Source organism: Garra rufa, chromosome 24, assembly GCF_049309525.1.
Source record: "Garra rufa chromosome 24, GarRuf1.0, whole genome shotgun sequence".
Lineage (NCBI taxonomy): Eukaryota > Metazoa > Chordata > Actinopteri > Cypriniformes > Cyprinidae > Garra > Garra rufa.
In genome coordinates, this window is record NC_133384.1 from 16,515,830 (window position 1) to 16,537,260 (window position 21,431).

At 34.4% G+C, this 21,431-nt stretch overlaps 1 protein-coding gene across 2 annotated transcripts in view; it reads right to left on the bottom strand.

Moving 5' to 3' along the window:
* The window catches only part of rttn (rotatin), an 81,373-nt gene that overhangs the window by 49,067 nt on the left and 10,875 nt on the right, over positions 1 to 21,431 (bottom strand). The window contains exons 8-25 of one of the 2 annotated variants that reach the window (XM_073830687.1): positions 20,513 to 20,678; positions 17,872 to 18,056; positions 17,635 to 17,750; positions 15,168 to 15,338; positions 14,690 to 14,902; positions 13,109 to 13,221; positions 12,864 to 12,990; positions 10,398 to 10,523; positions 10,026 to 10,142; positions 9,430 to 9,569; positions 8,084 to 8,246; positions 7,831 to 7,930; positions 7,440 to 7,528; positions 6,645 to 6,762; positions 3,473 to 3,569; positions 2,883 to 2,948; positions 2,524 to 2,715; positions 306 to 545 (exon numbers count right to left, since the gene is read on the bottom strand). In XM_073830687.1, coding sequence (XP_073686788.1) covers positions 306 to 545; positions 2,524 to 2,715; positions 2,883 to 2,948; positions 3,473 to 3,569; positions 6,645 to 6,762; positions 7,440 to 7,528; positions 7,831 to 7,930; positions 8,084 to 8,246; positions 9,430 to 9,569; positions 10,026 to 10,142; positions 10,398 to 10,523; positions 12,864 to 12,990; positions 13,109 to 13,221; positions 14,690 to 14,902; positions 15,168 to 15,338; positions 17,635 to 17,750; positions 17,872 to 18,056; positions 20,513 to 20,678 — 2,539 coding nt within the window. Of the gene's footprint in view, positions 1 to 305; positions 546 to 2,523; positions 2,716 to 2,882; positions 2,949 to 3,472; positions 3,570 to 6,644; positions 6,763 to 7,439; positions 7,529 to 7,830; positions 7,931 to 8,083; positions 8,247 to 9,429; positions 9,570 to 10,025; positions 10,143 to 10,397; positions 10,524 to 12,863; positions 12,991 to 13,108; positions 13,222 to 14,689; positions 14,903 to 15,167; positions 15,339 to 17,634; positions 17,751 to 17,871; positions 18,057 to 20,512; positions 20,679 to 21,431 lie in introns of those variants that run through there. The other variant, XM_073830686.1, reaches the window with a different exon arrangement.

Genomic DNA, 21,431 nt, shown 5'->3' on the forward strand with positions numbered 1-21,431 from the left:
ACTCAATGCATCTTTGCTGAACAAAAGAATTATTTTCTTTCAAAAAATAAAATATCTGACCTTAAACTTTTGAACGGCACTATATTTAGTTCCCTGTAGCACCAGTGTCATTTCTAAGCTCTATTTTACCCAAGATAAAACACTGTTCCGCTTTGTGTCTGAATGTGTCAGCTCATTCATTGTTTAGGGATGTGATATGCTGGCGCACTCCATCAAACTCATGCAAAGTCATGCCTGGTGATCACAAATCACAAATCTGGAGATAGAGAGAAAACAAATCAATAGATCACACACAGAGCACTAACCTCTCTACAGCGTTGTGCCAGCTCAGGGTTTGCAGGATATTCTTGCTGCTCTGGGCAGTAGATTTGAGTGCAAGGCGCTCAATGAGAAAGTACAGGTGCATCCTGGTCATGGCAAAGGTCACGGTGCTGTGGGAGCTCGCATCACGAACCGCGTGAACACAGTCTTGCAACCCGGACCTTAAGTTGCTTATTCTTAAGACCACCGCCTGAGATTCGGACAGGACCAGATCGACATGAAACCTTAGAAGTAAAAAATAAAGGTTAAGGGTTAAGGGTTAAAATAAGGTTAAATTTGTCTCGCACAAAGCTACGGTTGAGGTCAAAAGTTTACACCCCCCTTGCAGAATCTGCTGTTAAATGTTAATTATTTTACCAAAATAAGAGATTGTTTATCTATTACTGACCTGAATAAGACATTTCACATAAAAGAGGTTTACATATAGTTCACAAGAGAAAATAATAGCTGAATTTACATACACTTGATTCTTAATGTGTTGTTACCTGAATGATCCAAAGCTTTGTTTTTTTTTTTTTTTTGTTTAGTGATAGTTGTTCAAGAGACCCTTGTTTGTCCTGAACAGTTTAACTGCCCGCTGTTCTTCCGAAAAATCCTTCAGTTCCCACAAATTCTTTGGTTTTCTAGCATTTTTGTGTATATGAACCCTTTCCAACAATGACTATGATTTTGAGATTCATCTTTTCACACCGAGGATCAGTAGAGAACTATTAGATTATTTGAACTATTAGAGAAGGTTCAAATGCCCACTGATGCTTCAGAAGGAAAAAAACATGCATTTAGAACCTAGGGCAAAATCATTTTGAATTGAAGATCAGTGTAAATTGAACTTATTTTGTCTTCTGTGAACATGTAACTATCTTCTGTAGCCTTTGAAGGGGAGTACTAAATGAAGAAATATGATATTTAGGCAAAATAAGAAAAATGTACAGTTTTTTTCAAAAGTTTTCACACCCTGCTCCTAGTGCATTGTTTTTCCTTCTAGAGCAACAGTGAGCCTTTGAACCTTCTGTAATAGTTGCATATGAGTCCCTCAGTTGTCCTCAGTGTGAAAAGATGGAACTCAAAATCATACAGTCATTGTTGGAAAGGGACCAAATACACAAAAAATGGTGGAAAACCAAAGAATTAGTGGGGCCTGAAGGATTTTCCTGAAGAACAGCGGGCAGTTTAACTGTTCAGGACAAACAAGGGACTCATGAACAACTTTCACTAAACAAACAAACAAACAAAAAACTGTGGATCATTCAGATATTTTCTCTTGTGGACTATATGTAAACATCTTTTATGTGAAATATCTTATTCAGGTCAGTTCTAAACAAACAATAACATTTTGTATGATCCCTCTTATTTTGGTATAATAATAAACATTTTGCAGATGGGGTGTAAACTTTTGACCTCAACTGTATCGTAAGGCTTCAGAAAATCACGAGGAACTTTTTAAATGGAATCTTTTTTTTTTCTTTCACACAGTTTTCCACAGGTGGTCACCATGAACTGTTGATGTACTGCAAGTTACATAAAGATCATTCAAAATAAATCAATCAGTAAATAAACAAAACTTTCCTTCCACAGATAAATAATATCACACAGGTTTGGGATGACAGCAAATAATGACAGAAGTTTCATTCTTTCATTTATTCCTTTAAGGAGGCCAGACAGGTTTACTGCCAGCAGATCATTTTAATCTTGGTAACAAAACAACAGCTGCTACGTATTAAAATGACATTTGTCCTACAACATAAATTGTATGCTGCAAAAGTTTAGGAACAGTTCAACAATGAAAGCCATCTATCTTAACTTTTAAGATGACCCAAAACTTCTAGTGTGCGATACAGTCTTAGTGCTTATTTAGTGCGTAAACAATTAAAAAATATATATTTCTATTAAACTGATTTGCAAACATTAGTAAATGCAATATCTAACAATGAGCAATATATTTTAAAAGCATTTATTAATCTTGTTAATGTTAGTTAGTAAAATATAATTGTTCACTGGTTGTTCACATTAGCTTACAGTGGAATTAATTCATGTTAACATCTTAACTTTTGTTTTTAAAAACCTATTAGTAAATGTTGAAACGAACACTGACATTTTAATATATTCTGAAGAAGTATTGTTCGGTCTTAGTTCATGCATTTAACTAATGATAACAAATGAAACCATTTTGTAAAGTGTTACAAATTAAGTTGAAAAACCTACTCGGGTACATCACTCCTAAACCCCCTCAGATGCTCCAGCAGTCCATCAATCCCAGAATGCCATACTGTGTTCCAGGTAATCTGCAGTGCTTCCCAAGCAGGTTTGAGACTCAGCAGGTCTGAGTACGGAGGAAGAACTGAACAGTAGGGACTCACTGCATGGTGTGAAGGAGCTTGAAATGGCAGATTATACCTGTAAGAAATTATGAGGTAAAGCATTTTATATACAATTAAGCTGTCAAATAATAGTTGAATCACCATTTAATTTACCCACGAAATCTCTGAAAGTAAGGTTATGGCGAAATTAAACGGCCTTTTATTTTAATGCACAGCTAGAATGTCGTAATAGATGTGATTTACCTTCGTATAATGGCAGCAGGCAGTGAGAAGGAAGACAGGCCTGTGTCTGAGCCAGCTTTATCAGTCCTGATCAGGGAACAAAGATGTTGAAACTGAACTGAACTGAAGCAATCTAGCTTTTACCATGTGTTTTTGTCTATTCAATGAACGTCACTGGACCTCAAAACAACAACAGACCACAATTAAAAGGTATAGTCCATCCAAAAATGAAAATTTTGTCATTTATAACTCACCCTCATGTCGTTCCAAACCTGTAAGACCTTCATCTTCAGAACACAAATTAAGATATGTTTGATGAAATCCAAGAGCTTTCTGACCCTGCATAGACAGCAACACAACTACTACGTTCAAGGCCTAGAAAGGTAGTAAGGACATCGATTATAGTCTAAGGACATGCTGTCTAATGTCTATGCTCTTGGATTTCATCAAAAATATCTTAATATGTGTTCCGAAGATGAATGAAGGTCTTACAGGAACAACATTACCACTTATTTATAATTATAATAGTGTATTCAATTAACGTTTGTTAACTGACAGGGTTTTACATTTTAATGAATGGAGTGCAAGATCATAAAACAAAGAAAACATACCAAACATCCATTCTTGCTATTTCATCAAACAGCAGAATGCACATCAATGCGCCAGCTTCGCTCACATCACCCTGCTTCTCCTTTATCAACAGAGAAGCTTAAAAAAATTAACAAAAGAAGTCAAATTAGCAGGAGAGCAATTCATTTAAATGTATAAATTTTGAATTTATGAATTGTACAGTATATATATGCATTAAAAATGGTTAATTGTGGCATAGTAGCAGGGAGACTTAAAAGGCTACATCCTGAGAGCAAGGTTAAAGAAAATATGAAAACAAAACTATAACAGAGAAAGCACACAACTCATCAATTATAGATGTGAAAGTAAAACAAAGCAAAAAGGGCCTGAGCTAGAAAAACAAATTTTACATCACCATACTCTAGGCGATCACAAACATTCACAAACAGCATATCGGGGAGCTCTTCACTTAGAAATGCTTAGAAATGTTTGGACATGCATAAAAATTACATTCACCATTTGTGCAACATTCCACACAACTGGAAGGAGAGTGTCAATAGCTCTGCATTTGCAGTAGCAAACAAAAATAAACAAAGTATGCAATTACAAGCAGCAAGGGATAGTTCAACCAAAAAAAGAAAATAACCCTATGATTTATTCACCTTCAAGCCATCCTATGACTTTCTTTTTTCAGACGAATACAATCAGAGTTACATTATAACTATACTTTTAGTTGGCCAAAAACATCAGTAAACTTTGTAATGCCAAGTAAATGCATAGATCTGTGCTGTCACGACATGTAATTAGTTTTGTTTGTTTGCTTATTTGAAAGGCTAGAAAATATGTTGCTCATAACTATTGATCAGTATGTGTCGCTGATTTTGCTCAAACCCTTAGGGCATGGTGGGAATGAAGTTTTGTTTCAAAAATGGGCATTAAGTTGTTTGTGAGTGTTGAAATGGTTATGAAATTCAAATATCCAATTAGTTTTGTTGTGCGTGTGGTGTAAGCTAATATTGTAAAAGATTGCAAAACTTGAAAACATGGCAATCAAGCCATGATTAATAGGTGACATTGTCACCACTAAGATATGATGGCAATGAGTCCCTTGTTTGTCCTGAACAGTTAAACTGCCCGCTGTTCTTCAGAAAAATCCTTCAGGTCCAACAAATTCTTTGGTTTTACACAATTTTTGTGTATTTGATCCCTTTCCAACAATGACTATTACAGAAGGTTCAAATGCTCACTGATGCATCAGAAGAAAAAACGATCCATTAAGAGAGGGGTGAAAACTTTTGAACAGAATGGAAATGTGTACATTTTTCTTATTTTACCTAAAATTTTGCTTTTTTTCCATTTAGTACTGCCCTTCAGAAGCTACTTACATGTTTACCAAAAGACTAAATAAGATACATTTGGGTCATTCCAGCTGGAATCATCAAATGGTCCCCACCTGACCCCCTCAGATTTGTCTGAAAAAAATCTATGTGATGGGTAATATGCCCAATAGATCATATACAAAATTTCAGATCTCTACTGTGCGTACTTTTTTCACAAAAAAATCTGTAAAAAAGTTTGTTTTTTACCCCGTTTTGGCATCACAGTCTGAGTGACCATGTTCAGACTGAAATATCTCCAGAACTAGTTGTGCCAGGTCCATGAAATTTTCTGGGCTAAGAGTCCTAGTCCAGAACTGCATGAATTACAATTTACAGCATTGTTAATGAATTTACACCTGAATGCTGGCCCTCTACTTTTTTTGAAACTATTACTTTAAGGGTTTTCAGATGTCCATAGAAACCTCAATTTTCAATGTATAAGCATCAAACTTGGTAAATGGTCTGATATGTACCATGTCTTTCACATCCTTGTTGAGATATTAAGGTCCAAAAATGGAAAAAAATTCATTTACACCAATGTTCAGAGCAATATTATATATATATATATATTTTTTTTTTTATTATTATTATTTATATTTATATATATATATATATATATATATATATACTTCAAAGAAAAGTAGAGGGCCAGCATTCAGGTGTAAATTTAGTAACAATGCTGTGAGTTGTTTATCATTTAAACTTTGATGATAACAATGATGACAAAATTTGATGAATGAACCCATTTACCCTGATCTTCAAATTTTCAAGTTCAAGTTTTCACCCCCAACTTAATGCATTGTGTTTTCTTCTGAAGCATCAGTGAGCATTTAAAGCTTCCTCAGTGTAAAAAGATGGATCTTAAAATCATACAGTCATTGTTGGAAAGGGTTCAAATACACAAAAATGCAAAAAAATAAATTAATTTGTGGGACCTGAAGGATTTTTCTGAAGAACAGTGGGCTCATGAACAACACTCACAATCACTAAACAAAAGAAAAACACAGCTGTGGATCATTCAGGTAACAGCACAGTAATAAAATCAAGCGTATGTAAACTTTTGAACATGGTCATTTTTATAAATTCAACTATTATTTTTTTTCTTGTGGATTATATGTAAATATCTTATGTGAAATATCTTATTCAGGTCAGTACTAAATAAAAAATAACATGCATTTGGTATGATCCCTCTTGGTAAAATAATTAACATTTTGCAGATTCATCATTTATATGTTCTTTGGACTATGGGGGCACCATTACTTTAAAGACATTGAATGGTTGCACTCTGTGAGCTACTGGTGCTACCTGCTGCTATTTTTACCACAACACAACTCAGAAAATACAGATATGATGTATTTTCACATATAGCTGTGTATTCAGAGTTGTGTTGCAGTAAAAATAGGAAGTGCCAGTAGCTAACCGAGATCGACCATTTCATGTCATCGAAATAATGGCACACCCCACTAGTCCAAAATATGTATAAAACAATGTGGATTTTTTAAAATAAACTAAATCTTTCAGGCATTTTCGGCTACATATTTCATTAAGAGACATTATTTATGTTATATTAAGCCATACAAGTCTGGGGTTCTCTTTAAAAAAAATCTAGGTGGCACTAAAGGTATTGAGAGAATGACCACTAAACTGGCACTATGAACACTGAGATCGTTCCCAATCATTGTGCCAAAGGGTGTGACATAAACTCCAAGAGAATGAAAAATAATAAAACTAACAGCTACAAAAGATGGCTATAAAACTTTGGTGCTTGGGACTAATTAACTATCTACTTTAAACTGAATGAATTAAGGTCGGGGGGATGTTTTGCGGGCTGTACCTCTGAGCAGCATGATGAGAAGAGACGTCTGCTGAGCCAGACTGTGACGCAGGGAGGGGTCTGCAAACACCAGCTTCCTCAGCATGCATATACTGGGCTCCAACAAGCAATCCATGCTCTACATAATGAATAAAACAAGCTGAATGCAAAACCTTCTAGTGTCAATAGATCCCACAGTACTGACTAAAATAAAGCGAGATAATTAAAGAAGTTTTGATAATCATCAGAACTTTCACACTCTGTTGAACCTTGAGAAAACCACATCCGCGATAAACTACTGAAGTGCTAAGCTGTTTAGAAAGGTGTTATGCCACAAGTACTGCCTTGCTAGTGGGAAAAAGTCATAACAAGTCAACATGATTGAGTCTAGAAGTGTTTACACAGTCAACACAATCGCGACCGCAGTCATAACATTCACAGTAAGACACTACAAAAAGTCAAATAGTCTTAAAGCCAAGGCAAGTAGTCAAAACAAAAACCAAAGCAAAGTCATAATTGACAGTAGCAGCACTAACTAGGCATGGCAAATGAAGGCGACATATCGGATTCTGCTCATGGCATAAATGCCAGACATTTCGGTGCATAATTCTCACTAATTAGCTAAATTAGCAGGCCTGAATACTCGACAAAACTGGCAGCTTTCAGCCTAGGGATGTACAGATCATGCACTAGATGTGAATTAATACTGACTCATGCTTGACTGACACATTAACTCAAGCATCATGCCCAGACACCAGTTTCCCAAATTCATTCATCATAAAAGGCGCACGAAACAAAGGAGAATGTGAAGTTTACCGCCACATTGTTGTTGACACACTCTGTGATGAAAGATATGAGCTTGTCTGATAAACCCAAGGCCTTCAGCACAGCATGCATTGATGAATCTGTAAAGAACATAATGAAATATAAATCAAGACTGGCTTTGTTTCTAGCACATGGTGAAATACGTTACCTGCTTTGTCAATTTATGTTGCAGAGATCAAACACATGCTTCACAACACTTAAAAAATTGGTTTGTGAGGTGTTTTAAGAAAAAATGAGCTTTAATTTGATGCAAATGACAACAGTCTTCAGTCAATACAACAACAAAAAAATCATAAAATAAACATCAACCATTCATAACTTTGTTTAGTTTTCTTAAATCCTGGAACGTGCAGATTCATCAATGAAAATATGGATTCCTCACCTTGCAGAACAATAGTCAGCTGTTCAGCTGCAGATCTCCGCAAAACAAGATCTACCGTTTCTGACGTGAGAATATTGTACAGCTTATTTACAGACTCCACCTGTAAAAGCAACAGAACATTTATCGGAGCTTGTTTTAATGCCATCCAGAATAAAACAGCATTTTTCACATGATGTCAATGCCAGTAATGATTCTGCACCAACAACACTAAAGTGTATTATTAATACACAGGTAATTAAGGGCAATGATTTACCTTCACATATGACTTGTCTGAATTGCTCAACTTGATGTCCACACTTTTATTAAGAACATAGAGATTTGGTAAACATGACAATGTGGAGCTGTCCAGGGTTGGTCTGGCTCCACCAGCGCTGGTCAGGTGTGGAAGCAGATGCTGGGCTGCAGTATTCCTCACGCTAAGACAGAACAGAGCCAAAGTATTTAAAATGTCCAAGCTTTTCTTTTCCGGTCAATGAAACAGAATGGTGATCATGACCACCAATAATTTCTGTGAATATCTAGTTAGTTAACTCTTGTGAAAAAGTAGTATTCTTTAATATACGTTTTTTTTAAAGATTTTTACTTATTACTTAATACTGCGTATTACTGAAATAATATACTTTAAAAGAATATACTTAATTGCAAACTGAATATAATGTTTTTAGGCACTTGACTGCAAGGTAAATGTAACTAATGATAATTAATTATACCTTAAAAGGATAGTTCACTCAAAAAATGAAAATTCTCTCAGTAATTGTTCATCTGTTCATCTTTGGAACACAAATTAAGATATTTCTGATGAAATCCGAGAGCTTTCTGACCCTGTATAGACAGCAATGTACTGTAATTACCACGTTCGAGGCCCAGAAAAGTAGTAAGGACAACGATAAAACAGTCCATGTGACATTTTTTACATTATTTTAGTTTTCTTTGCGCACAAAAACGATGCACTTACTACCTATATACTATATTTTAACAATGCACTAACTACCTTTCTGGGCCTTGAACGTGGTAATTACAGTAAATTGATGTCTTCAACGTGTCAGTTGAGCTGCTGTCTATGCAGGGTCAGAAAGCTCTTGGATTTCATCAAAAAATATCTTAATTTGTGTTCCCAAGATGAACGAAGGTCTTACAGGTTTGGAAAGACAAGGGTAATTAATGGCAGAATTTTCATTTTTGGGGGAACTATCCCTTTAAACTTATATTAAAGGCATTTTGCTTGACTTTAGAAAGCTTCTTTTTTACTCTCCAGCACATCTTTAAATAATTTTGCAACTACTACTACTGTCTTTGAAATATGGTTAAAGCTTAAAACATAAAAATATCTAAAATTGTAAAATATATTTTGATGTCATTTCTATTAATACTTGTGTAATATATTTTATAATATTTGTAATTACACATTTGTAATGACTAAATTGCTAATTAGTACATATACGTTTACTTCAACTCTAATATTAAATACTACAGTTAAAATTAAGTAATTTTCAAAATGCTTTTCAAAAGCGTACTTAAGTGTGACAAAAACATGAAAGTGCACTCTCTATAACCTTACTATGCTTATGCTACATTAGATATCATGCATGTTAAACTTACGTGTGATGCTTGGTGAACAGAAGCCTGAGGGCCGCCCGTAGTCTAGCAGTTAGTGAGCATACCTCATCTCCCTTTTCAGCAGATGCTTCACTTATCAGCAGGATACAGTTTCCCAGGGCGTCCTCAGTGCTTGCATAACTCTAATATACAAAAACACAGCAAGCTTTAACACAGCCATAGCGGACAATAGACTCTCAAGCTTAAATCCATCTCAGAAAAACAATAAACAACACACAGTGGCATTTCACTACTGCTTTATTGACAGCACAAACCAATTACTCAGAGGCTTCAGCTAAAAATGAATCAAATGTGATGACCTTGACAAGATTTATGAATATTCAATTTCAACCTCAGCCCACCCCGCAGTGGAAGTCGTTTAAAAAAAAAAACGAAACACAGCTTCGGTTGTTGAAAAGTACAAAATAACCTTGTTTAAAACAGAATGCGGCGTAACATGGATATTACCATTCTGCCTCGGGTGTCTCGCAAACACGTTAATATTACATTGGAAATTATTTTTTCAGCCTAGTTTGACGGTTATATTGCGGCTGTGTGCGTGTGACGAGAGATGTGGAGAAAGGAAAGAGTGTTTGCACCTGTAATATGGGAATGACCGGGTAAAGCGCCTCATTAAATCTGCTCCAACTTGCAGCTGTCATCATCAATCGTCCCTTCAGCAGATAGAGTAGAATATCCTTGGCAGCGGCGCTCACCTTTGGATCACACATAAAGTTAGTTGATGGCGCTATGATATTGCACTTACAACAAGCTAGCTCATCCAGCAGCCACCTACAGCAGTGAGACGGGGGCATTTTCAGTGTCAATCATTAGCTTAACATGACCTCCGTAGCCCATTAAACATAGAGCGTGGATACATTATTTAGCAAGATGTGTATTGCTATATCAAAATATTTCTTCTTTGTGCATTACTTAGGGTCTCGCTGGAAACAGGAAGATGAATAATTCACCTCTCTTGCTTGGTCTTGAAGGCCAAACATACTGATTTCATACAGGACACGGGAATGAAGCAAGAAATGTACTCCGCTGCAGATGGATGAGGCAGGTTTGGCCACATTCTGAACTCCTAAACACTCCTATAGGGGTGAGAGCAAGAAGTTAGGGTGGGGATATAGAACTATCTACAGAGTTCAGGGGTCACTAACACCCTATGTGGAGTGTAACAGAATTGCTAGGCAAAGTAATAACAATTCAATATACACTACACTATTATAAAGGGTAACAGCATTTTACTCCCTGCAAATGAAAGAGATGTAGACCAAAATATTATAGGTCTATTCCTAGCTGGAAATACCAGGTCATGAGGTGGTCAAGCTTGCTAACTAGTCCAAAAAGTGCTTTAGAATATAGCTAACATATACTAAAAATGATTTTTTTTTGTAACATTTTTAATATATAAACTACTGTTCAGACATTTGGGGTTGGTACAATTTTGTTATGTTTTTGAAAGAAGTCTCTTATGGTCAGAGGCCATCAGTCCTCAGTGTCACAGGATCTTTCAGAAATCATATGCTAATGTGGTACTCAGGTAACATTTCTTATTACTATTTTTGATTTTTAAATATGTGTATTACTGATTTTTCAATAGAAAGCATTTATTTGAAATCGAAATCTCTTGTAACACTATAAATGTATTTACTGCCTATTTTTAGCAAATTTAATGATGTACAAAAGTATTATTTATTTGAAAAAAATATCTTTCTGGTCCCAAACTATAAAACTATTTGGTGGTGTAAATGTAATATAATTAATGTAATGTAATCTAATCTAATATAATATAATATAATACAGTGCCTTGCAAACATATTTATACCCCTTCAGTTTTTCATGTTTTGTTATGTTGCTGCCTTGTTTTAAACTCTTTCAAATTCCATTTTTTTTTTCACATCAATCTACACTCCATGCACCATAATGACAAAGCAAAAACAGAACTGTCACAACTTCATAAATTTATTAAAAAAAAAAAAAAAAACAATGAATAAAATGAATTAAGTACATTGCATAAGTATTCACACACTTAGTACTTAGCTGAAGCACCTTCACATTTGTCAATTATCTGCCATTCTTCGCCTCACCTCTTCACCTCTTTGTCAGCTTGGATGGGGTCTGGCAAACATTTTCAGGTTTCTCCAGAAATGTTTGATTAGGTTCAAGCCCAGGATCTGGCTGGGTCACTCAAGGACATTCACAAAGTAGTCTATAAGCTACTCTTGCTGTGTGCTTAGGATCAGTTCCCTGTTGGAAGGTGAACCTTTTGCCCAGTCTGAGGTTCTGAAGGCTCTAGACTGGTTTTCACTAAGGCTATCTCAATATTTTGGTTCATTGAGCTTTTCTTCTTCTCTGACGAGTCCCTCAGTCCCTGCCACTGAAAAACAGCCCCATAGCATGAGGCTGTGTGTTTTAAGTGTTTTCAAGTGTCTTCACTGAGGAGAGGATTGAGTATTGCCACACTGCCATAAAGCCCAGATCAGTGGAGTGTTGCAGTGATGTTTGTCCTTCTGCAAGTTTCTCCCATCTGCATATATGATCATGGAGATCAACTAGAGTGACCATCAGGTTCTTGGTCACCACTCTAGCCAAAGCCCTTCTCCATCAATTTCTCAATTTGGCCAGGAGGTCAGCTCTAGGAAGAGTCATGGACATGGTTGTTTCAAACTTCCTCCATTAAGGGTAACGGAGACTACATGCTTCTGTGAACCTTGAATGCAGCAGAATTTTTTTCTGAACTCTTCCCAAGATGTGTGGCTTGATGCAATCCTGTCTCTGAGCTCTACAGGCAGTTTTACCTCAGAGCTTGGTTTTTCCTCTGATACGCATTTTTAGCTGTTAGACCTTTTATTAAGACGTGTACGCATTTCCAAATTATACCCATTCAATTAAGTTTGCCACAGGTCGAATTGTAGTAACATCTACAAGCAATATGAATGCCCCTGTGCTAAATTTCAACTGTACCAAATAAGGGTATGAATACTTATGCAATAGAATCATTTAAGTTTTTTTTTTTTTTTTATAGATTTGCAAGGATGTTAAAAACCTCTTTTTTGTTTTGCCATTATGGTGTATGGAGTGTAGACTGATTTAACACAAGCAGTTTAAAACAAGGCAGCAACAAAAAAAGTGAAAAACCAGAAAGAATACTTTCGCAAGGCACTGTAACTCTTTATCTGCTTTTCAATGTCATAAATTGTAAATACATAAAACTTACTCAATATTGAGTTTGTAATAACTTAATAGTCAAATTCATAAGAGTGATTTGTTTGTAAATATATTGTGCCCATTATTCTTCAGGAAACAAGACACACTGGACTACTGGCTTAAGCACTTAAAACCATAGTTTTCTGTCTTTCCTGTCACTTATCTACAGGAAATGGCTTAAAATAGGCTCCATCTCCCAATTTCCACTGCACATCTTGTACCTTCAAAATGCTCAGAGTGCAGGAGTAGGTTTCTGCCTTCACCGGGGACAGAGGATGAGACAAAAGTTTCAGAAATATCTTCTGACTCTCCGACCGCAGGAGGGGGCTTGCTTGTGCAAATTTCCACCTACGAAGAGACACGATTTTTTACAGATTTTTATACGATGACACCTCTTCCGCAGTGCCAGACAAAACAGCAGATGTCAATGGCGGTTTTAGAGTTTCCATAATTGTGAGCAACTTACAGGTAGGAACAAATCTGGACACATTCCTTCACCACCGGTAGGTGCTGATGGTACGGAAAAGCATCTATTCCTTGGTCAGCGAGCTCCAAAAGCTCATGCCAATTCTTATCGCCCTGTAAAGAAAGATTTCACTTGAATCAATCTGATTTAAAATTCTTACTTTTAAGAATAGCTACTTACATAAATAACAACATACAGGTTTGGATGACGAAGTTGAGTAAATAATATTTGAGTAAGCTAGTTGTCTAAAGACAACAATTATTTGAGTTTCCCAATTTTCTTCTCAACTAAATTCAATTAATGTATATGCCAGATATATCAGTACCAAATCGGTTTTTGAGATTTTGAGCCTGAAGGAACTTCCATACTTTGACCTCCAGAGATATGCGTTTTATCCAAATTACCTTTTGGGCCAGATTTACAGTACCAACAGCTTGTTTATTTGTAATTATTAAAATATTTGTATTATTTAAAATAACTGTTTTCTATTTAAATATATATTGAAATGTAATGTATTCCTGTGATTTCAAGCTGAATTTTTAGCATCATTACTCTAGTCACATGATCTTTCAGAAATCATTATGATATTCTGATTTGCTGCTCAAAAACATTATTTTTTATTATTATGTTGAAAACAGCATAATTCCAGGTTTCTTTGATAAAAACAAAAGTTCAGAAGAACAACATTTATCTGAAAAATGAATATTTTTTAACATTACAAATGTCTTTATCATCGCTTTTGATCAATTTAAAGCATCTTGCTAAATAAAAGTATTCATTTCTATAATTTCTTTCCCAAAAACATAAATACATTATACTGAGTCCAAGCTTAAATGGTATTTGGTATAATGTTACAAAAGCTTTTTTATTTCAGATAAATGCTGATCTTTGGATCTTTCTATTCGTCAAAGAATCCTGAAAAAAAAACTCACTCAACTGTTTTAAATAATAATAATAATAATAATAATAATAATAATAATAATAATAATAATAATAATAATAATAATAATAATAATAAAATGTTTCTTGAATAGCATATCAGCATATTAGAATGATTTCTGGATGATCATGTGACACTGAAGACTGAAGTAATGATGTAGAAATTTTTGCTTTGATCTCAGGAATAAATTATGTTTTAAAATATATTAAATAGAAAAGAGTTATTTTAAATAGTAAAAATATTTCAGAATTGTACTGTTTTTGCTGTACTTTTGATCAAATAAAATGCAGGCTTGGTGAGCAGAAGAGACTTCTTAAAAAAAAAAAAAAAAAAAAAAAAAAGTAAAAATCTTTTGATTGATAGTGTATATCCTAAGTTAGTTATTCTTATACGTTTCCAAGCATTACATCAGCCTTTAGAAACCTCAAAATGACTTTTTGTATTTTATTAGTAATTTATTTAGACTACAGTGTTGAATTTTAATATCAGCTATAACTTTATAAAATAATTATCAGCTTATCATTATCAACCAGAATTTTAATATCAGTGGATGCCTTAATTCACTGAATCCACTGAAAGAAACATATACTTCTAGCAGATTTCCTGCAAGTTATCCGTTTTTGAAAGTTTCCAGTCATTACCTCAGCCCGTGCATCCTTTAAGAAAGTGCATGTAGCCTCCATGCAGTGAGAAATGCGGGATACTCTACGATACAGGCTGTATCTTTCAAAGCAAGCCTGCTCTAGGTACGCCACGGCTGATTCATGGATGAGAGGATATGCCACACTAAAGGATGAATCAAGACACATGAGGAAAATGGCAGCCACTGTACTTTCCGGAAGGTTATCCCCAGCCTGTTTGTAAAGACATCATACATAAGGTAAGCACACACATATGTGTACTAAACAAGCACACACTAATGAATTTGTCTGTAATTACAGTGCTGTCCTTAGGTCTACAGCTTAACTGAACAATTGACCCTTTCACAGCGACTTCTGGTGCGTTTCACACTCTCATTTGTTTTAATAATGACCATGAAGGACACGGCCATATGTCCATTCAGCAACGGTGGCACGGCTTATTAATGTCTAAGAATGGCACAGCCATATGCTCACTCACCTTCTCCACAGGTAACAAGGTTTGCAGGAGACGTATTGTGAAAATGCCAGTGCCCGTGAAGACCATTCGGTGGTGGATCAAAGACGTTTCTGGCTGTTCAGAGGAAGTCATGCCATGGTGGTAGCACATAACGTCTCCCAATGTCTCTATACATGCCTGTAATTTCTCCCTCTTTAAGGAGACAAAAAAAAAACATAAGTACTGAGAGACTTGCTGATCTCATGTCATTTTATTGCCAGCAGGGGGCAGCAAGAGTCCTGTGCATTTCAAAGAAAGTTTTCAGATGACAGCAGTTTTTTAAGATAAAACGCCATGAGCGTGCATTAAAGATCAATGAGGGAAAGAAGCATGCCGTGAAATATACATAATCATATGCGGCGGGGAACGTTCTCCTAGGTGTGCACACACACTAAGCACAATGGGTTCGTTGAAAAAGATTTCTACGGGCAAATAAACATCATTGGATGAGACAAATTTGCAAATCAGTGTGATACGACCTACATAATCCTTGATATGCGTATAACGCAATGCATTGATGTAATTTTATGTTAAATACTCATACACTGAATGGAACAAAGTCAGTTTTGCATAATGAAAATGCTGAAACTTTTACAATAAGGTTGTTAACGTTACATTTCTTAACCATGATTGAATATCAACATGTACTAGCATATGTTAAGATTGGTTTATGCATTATGATATGCATTAAGTATATGCTTTTTGGGTAACACTGACCAGGACTCTATGAAAGAAGAGATATTATATCTCAATGGGCCCTTCTTGGTTAAATAAATTGAATCACAACAAATAAATTAAACATTTTAACAGTGCGGCTCATTACATTAACATTAGTTGATGCATTAGGTCTCATGAACTAATAAAAACAACAATTAAGCAGAATTTATTAATCTAGGTTAACTTATAAATTTAGTATTTTTTTATTGTTAATTAATGTTCATTCATAATACATTAACTAATGTTAATTTATACAATCTGAAATGTATTGCATTAACATTAAGCAAGATTAATAAATTCTCTTTATTAAAGGGATAGTTCACCCAAAAATTTAAATTCTGTTATTAATTTCTCTCCTTCATGTTGTTCCAAACCTGTAAGACCTTCATCTTCAGAACACAAATGAAGATTTTTATTTTTTTTTGAAAACCAAGACTTTAAACAATACTTTTTGTGCGTAAAACAAAAATGGAAGCAAGTAATTAATGTCTGAATTTTTTTTATTTTTGGGTGAACTGTCTCTTTAACTAATGCTATTGAATAGAACCATATTGAAATGAGTTACAGCTTATTGTAAAGTCTTACTGAATTTCATTAAACCAATACAGATGTTTTAGAAAAAACCTCAATTTGTGTTTAGAAGATGAATGAAGGTCTTACGGGTTTGAAACGACATTAAAGTGAGTAACTAATGTCTGAATTTTCATTTTTGGGTGAACTATCCCTTTAACTAATGCTATTGAATAGAGCCATATTGAAACGGGTTACAGCTTATTGTACAGTCTAACCGCATTTCATCAAACCAATAGAAATGTTTTAGATGGAAATAGCCAATGTATTGACTTCTAAGTGGAGAAACTAGGCTAAAAAACAACGGCCGTGCCATGACTGATCTGCACTCATAGTTTACCTTCAGAGCAAAAATTAAGATATTTTTTATGAAATCCAAGAGCTTTTGACACTTTTAAGAATACTTTGTGCGCAAAACAAAAATAAAATGACTTTAACAATTTCTTCCCTTCCTTGTCAGTGTTCCTGCCTGGTCAGCATTAATGAGAGTCCAACAACGAAAGAAAAAAAAAAGAAAAAAACAACTTAATTTGTGTTTAGAAAATGAACGAAGGTCTTACGGGTTTGGAACGACATGAAAGTGTGTAACTAATGTCTGAATTTTCATTTTTGGGTGAACTGTTCCTTTAACTAATGCTATTGAATAGAACCATATTGAAATGGGTTACAGCTTATTGTACAGTCTAACCGCATTTTATTAAACCAATACAAATGTTTTAGGAAAAAAAAAATCTCAATTTGTGTTTAGAAAACGAACGAAGGTCTTACGGGTTTGGACCAACATGAAAGTGAGTAACTAACGTCTGAATTTTCATTTTTGGGTGAACTATCCCTTTAACTAATGCTATTGAATAGAGCAATATTGAAATGAGTCACAGCTTATTGCAAAGTCTTACTGTATTTTATTAAACCAATTCAATGTATTGAGTTGTCAGGAGCAAACAGGGACCTCTAAGTGGAGAAACTGGGCTAAAAAACAACGGTCATGCCATGACTGATCTGCGCTGATAGCTTAACGTCCTACAATGACCATCTGTCCCTCAGAGTAAGTGAAGTGGGTGAGACGGAGCAGCGACAGGTGTGTGTTTGTATGCACTAATGCAGACATCAGCCTCATGGCTATGGATCTGCACCGTGGAGGAGGGTTGTTGAAGACACTTGCCAGCTCTGTCGCAGTCAGGCTGTGCTCGTCCCACACCTCGGGGGCTACGCTGTCTCCCAGCAGCCCCTGTGCCTCTGCCAGCAGCTCTAGCACCCGTTGGAAAACCTTCAGGCTCTCTGAGAGGGCGGGGATGAGGTAAAAAAAAATATGATGAGCGATGGAAGCACACGTGTGAGGGGAACGGCAGCAGCTGTAGCCGCGTTTGAAACAGGAAAGAGTGTTTAAGAGGACTCTCACCTGTCCTGATGAGAGGGAGAGCGTGCTCCACGGCCGCCACGGCGAATCTAGCCAGGCTCCACTGCTGCAGCTGCAGCTCCAGTGAGTCCTCCGCTTCCATCTCCGGGGGGAGCTCCGGGTGGGGCTGCGGGAGGGGAGACTGTTGGGCTGGCCTGGGGGGAGCCCCTCTCTGACTGCTGCTACCGCTGTACCGCGCAAATCAAAAAGAATTCTTAATTATTAAGAACATAAATGGTTGTGAGCAACATAAAAAAATTAAAAGATTTTCAAAGGTGGTGACAAATACTTTTGCTATATATAGTTCGCATTTTCTCCAACATAAACCTAAATTTAGTAATTGTAGCCTTTAAAAGCCATATTGCATACTTTTTTAGTGCTGGGAAACGATTAATTATGATTAATTGTATCCAAAATAAAAGTAAAAAATAAAAGTTTTTGTGTGCATAATATGTGTGTGTTTGTGTACTGTGTATATTTATTATGTGTGTGTGTGTGTGTATATATATATATATATATATATATATATATATATACACACACACACACACACACACACATATATATATAAAATATATTTATATATAATATAAACTATATGAATATAAAAAATATATACATGTAAATATTTTCAAAATATATACTGTATGTGTGTGTCTTTATATATACACATTATAAATATATACAGTACACACACATATATTATGTACACAAATTTATTTTATTTTGGATGCGATTACTTGTGATTAACCGTTGCCCAGCACAATTTTTTTTTAACATTTTAAGTCAAATGTTTGGGGTGAGTATAATTTTTTTAATGGTTGCACTTATCTGATCAATAAAAGACAATAATATTGTGCAATATTATTATAATTTAAAAGAGCGTTTTTTTTTTTTCATTTTAATATATATTTTTTTTAAATGTAATTTATTCCTGTGATGGCAAAGCTGAATTTTCAGCAGCGATTACTCAAGTTTAGTTTTACATGATCTTTTAGAAATTATTTTAATATGCCAATTTAGTGCTTCAGATACATGTTTTTTATATTATCAAAGCTAAAAAAATAAAACAGTGCTCCTTAATTTTTTGTGCAAACCATTTTTGTAACAATGTAAAAGTCTTTAAGACCACAGTTGATCAATTTAATGCATCCTTGATGAAATAAAGGACTAATTTCTTTAATTTATTAAAACTTCTAACCCTTTCTAACCCTAAAGGTTGAATAGTAGTCCACTTTTTGTAAAAATAAATATATTTCAGCATGTTTAGCATGACTTTTTTCACCCTCTCTAAACCCTTTAAAATAAATGCGCAGTTTTTGATATTGTACCTTCAAGATTTCAAAAGTGTAATTTGTTAACATTAATGTATTAATTAACATGAACAAACAATGAACATTTATTTATTACTCTTTGTTAATTTTATGTAATAAAAATACAAGCCGTTCCTTGTTTGTTCGTGTTAGTTCACAGTGAATCAACTAATGTTAACAAACATAACTTGTGATTTTAATAACGCATTAGTAAAAGCTAAAAATAACATTAAGATTAATAAATGCTGCTGAAGTATTGTTCATTCTTAGTTCAAATTAACTAATGAACCTTATTGTAAAGTGTTACCGATTGTTTTATTATGGATGCACTTATCTGGTCAAAAAACAGCAATATTGTGAAAAAAATTATTATAATTTACAAGAACTGTTTTCTATTTAAATATATTTTAAAATGTAATTTATTCCTGTGATGGCAAAGCTGAATTTTTAGCAGCGATTACTTAAGTTTTCAGTGTCACAATCTTTTAGAAATCATTTTAATATGCTGATTTGGTGCTTTAGATACATGTTTTTTTTATATCATCAAAGCTGAAAATAGAAAACAGTGCCACTTAATTTTTTTGTGGAAACTGTGATATATTTTTGCAATTATCTTAAATTTACCAAAATTTTTGGTAACAATGTAAAAAGTCTTTAATGTCACACTTGACAAATTTAATGCATCCTTGCTGAATAAAAGTACCTTATATAAAAAAGTAACTTGTGTATATATATATATATATATAAAAATCATACTAACCCTAAAAGTTGGATAGTAGTCATTTTTTGTAAAAAATATAAATATTTCAGCATGTTTAGCATGACTATTTTCCACCCTTCTCTAAACCCCCCTAAATTAAATGTGCTGTTTTTGATACTGTACCTTTAAGATTTCAACAGTGTCATTTGTGAACGAACAATGAACAATACATTTATTAGTCTTTAGTAATGTTAGTTAATAAAAATACTGTTGTTCATTGTGTATGTTAGTTCACAGTGCATTAACTAATGTTAACAAACACAACTTGTGATTTTAATAATGCATTAGTAAATGCTGACAATTAACATTAACTAAGATTAGTAAATGACCAAGATTTCTATATGTAAATTACCTATAAAGAAGTTTTTTTTAAATAATAGTTAAAATACATACAAAAAATAATTGTATATCCAAAAAATAATGTTTAACCAATTAATTATTTAACAGCTTATCATAACCAGAACCAAAAAAAAACAAACAAAAAAAAACACTTTTCCAGGCCTGGAAACACTCAAGAAAAATCCTGTTTTCTATTTTAATTTAAAGATAGAGAACAAAGCTTATTGAGCACCTAGAAGAGGCAGCATCTCCATCCTGGCCATCCCCACTTAGCCGCTGACCAGGTCTGCCCACCACAGAGGGTCTGGGGGACATTTCCTCTGGAGACGAGACCCCAGACCGTTGGGTAGCCCTTGCCTCCTGAGGGTAGGAGATAGACGAGTTCTGAGAAACAGGGTCTTAAGGAGTGAAATAACAAGACAAGATATTAATTCAGCGTTTAGTAAATTCTTAAACTTCAAAAACCTTTACCACTTTTAAATGCACATTTAGAAGAAGAGCTGAACAATAACTAGTTAAAAGTTTGGGGTCAGTAAGATTTTTTTTCTTAAGAAAATGGTGCGGCAGACATTCTAATGTACACTAACAGTCAAAAGTTTTTGAACAGTACAATTGTTTAATGTTTTTTTAAAGAAGTCTCTTCTGCTCACCAAGCCAGAATTTATCTAGTCCAAAATACAGCAAAAACAGTACAATTTGAATTATGTTTACTATTTAAAATAACTGCTTTCTATTTGAATTTATTTTAAAATGTAATTTATTTCTGTGATAAAAGCTACATTTTCGGCATCATTACTCAGGTCTTCAATGTTACATTATCTCTCAGAAATAATTTGAATATGCTGGTTTACTGTTCAAGAAACATTTTTTATTATTATTATCATCAATATTTAAAACAGTTGAGTACACTTGTTTTCAGGATTCTTTGATGAATAGAAAGATCCAAAGATCAGCACGTATCTGAAATCAAAAGCTTTTGTAACATTATACACTATACCATTAAAAAAAAAGTCAGTGTATTTTTCTTTTTTGGAAATGATTTGGGAAATTATAGAAATGAATACTTTTATTTAGCAAGGAGGTTTTAAATTGATCAAAAGTGATAAGGACAAAAGATTTCGGTTTCAGATAAATTCTGTTCTTCTGAAATT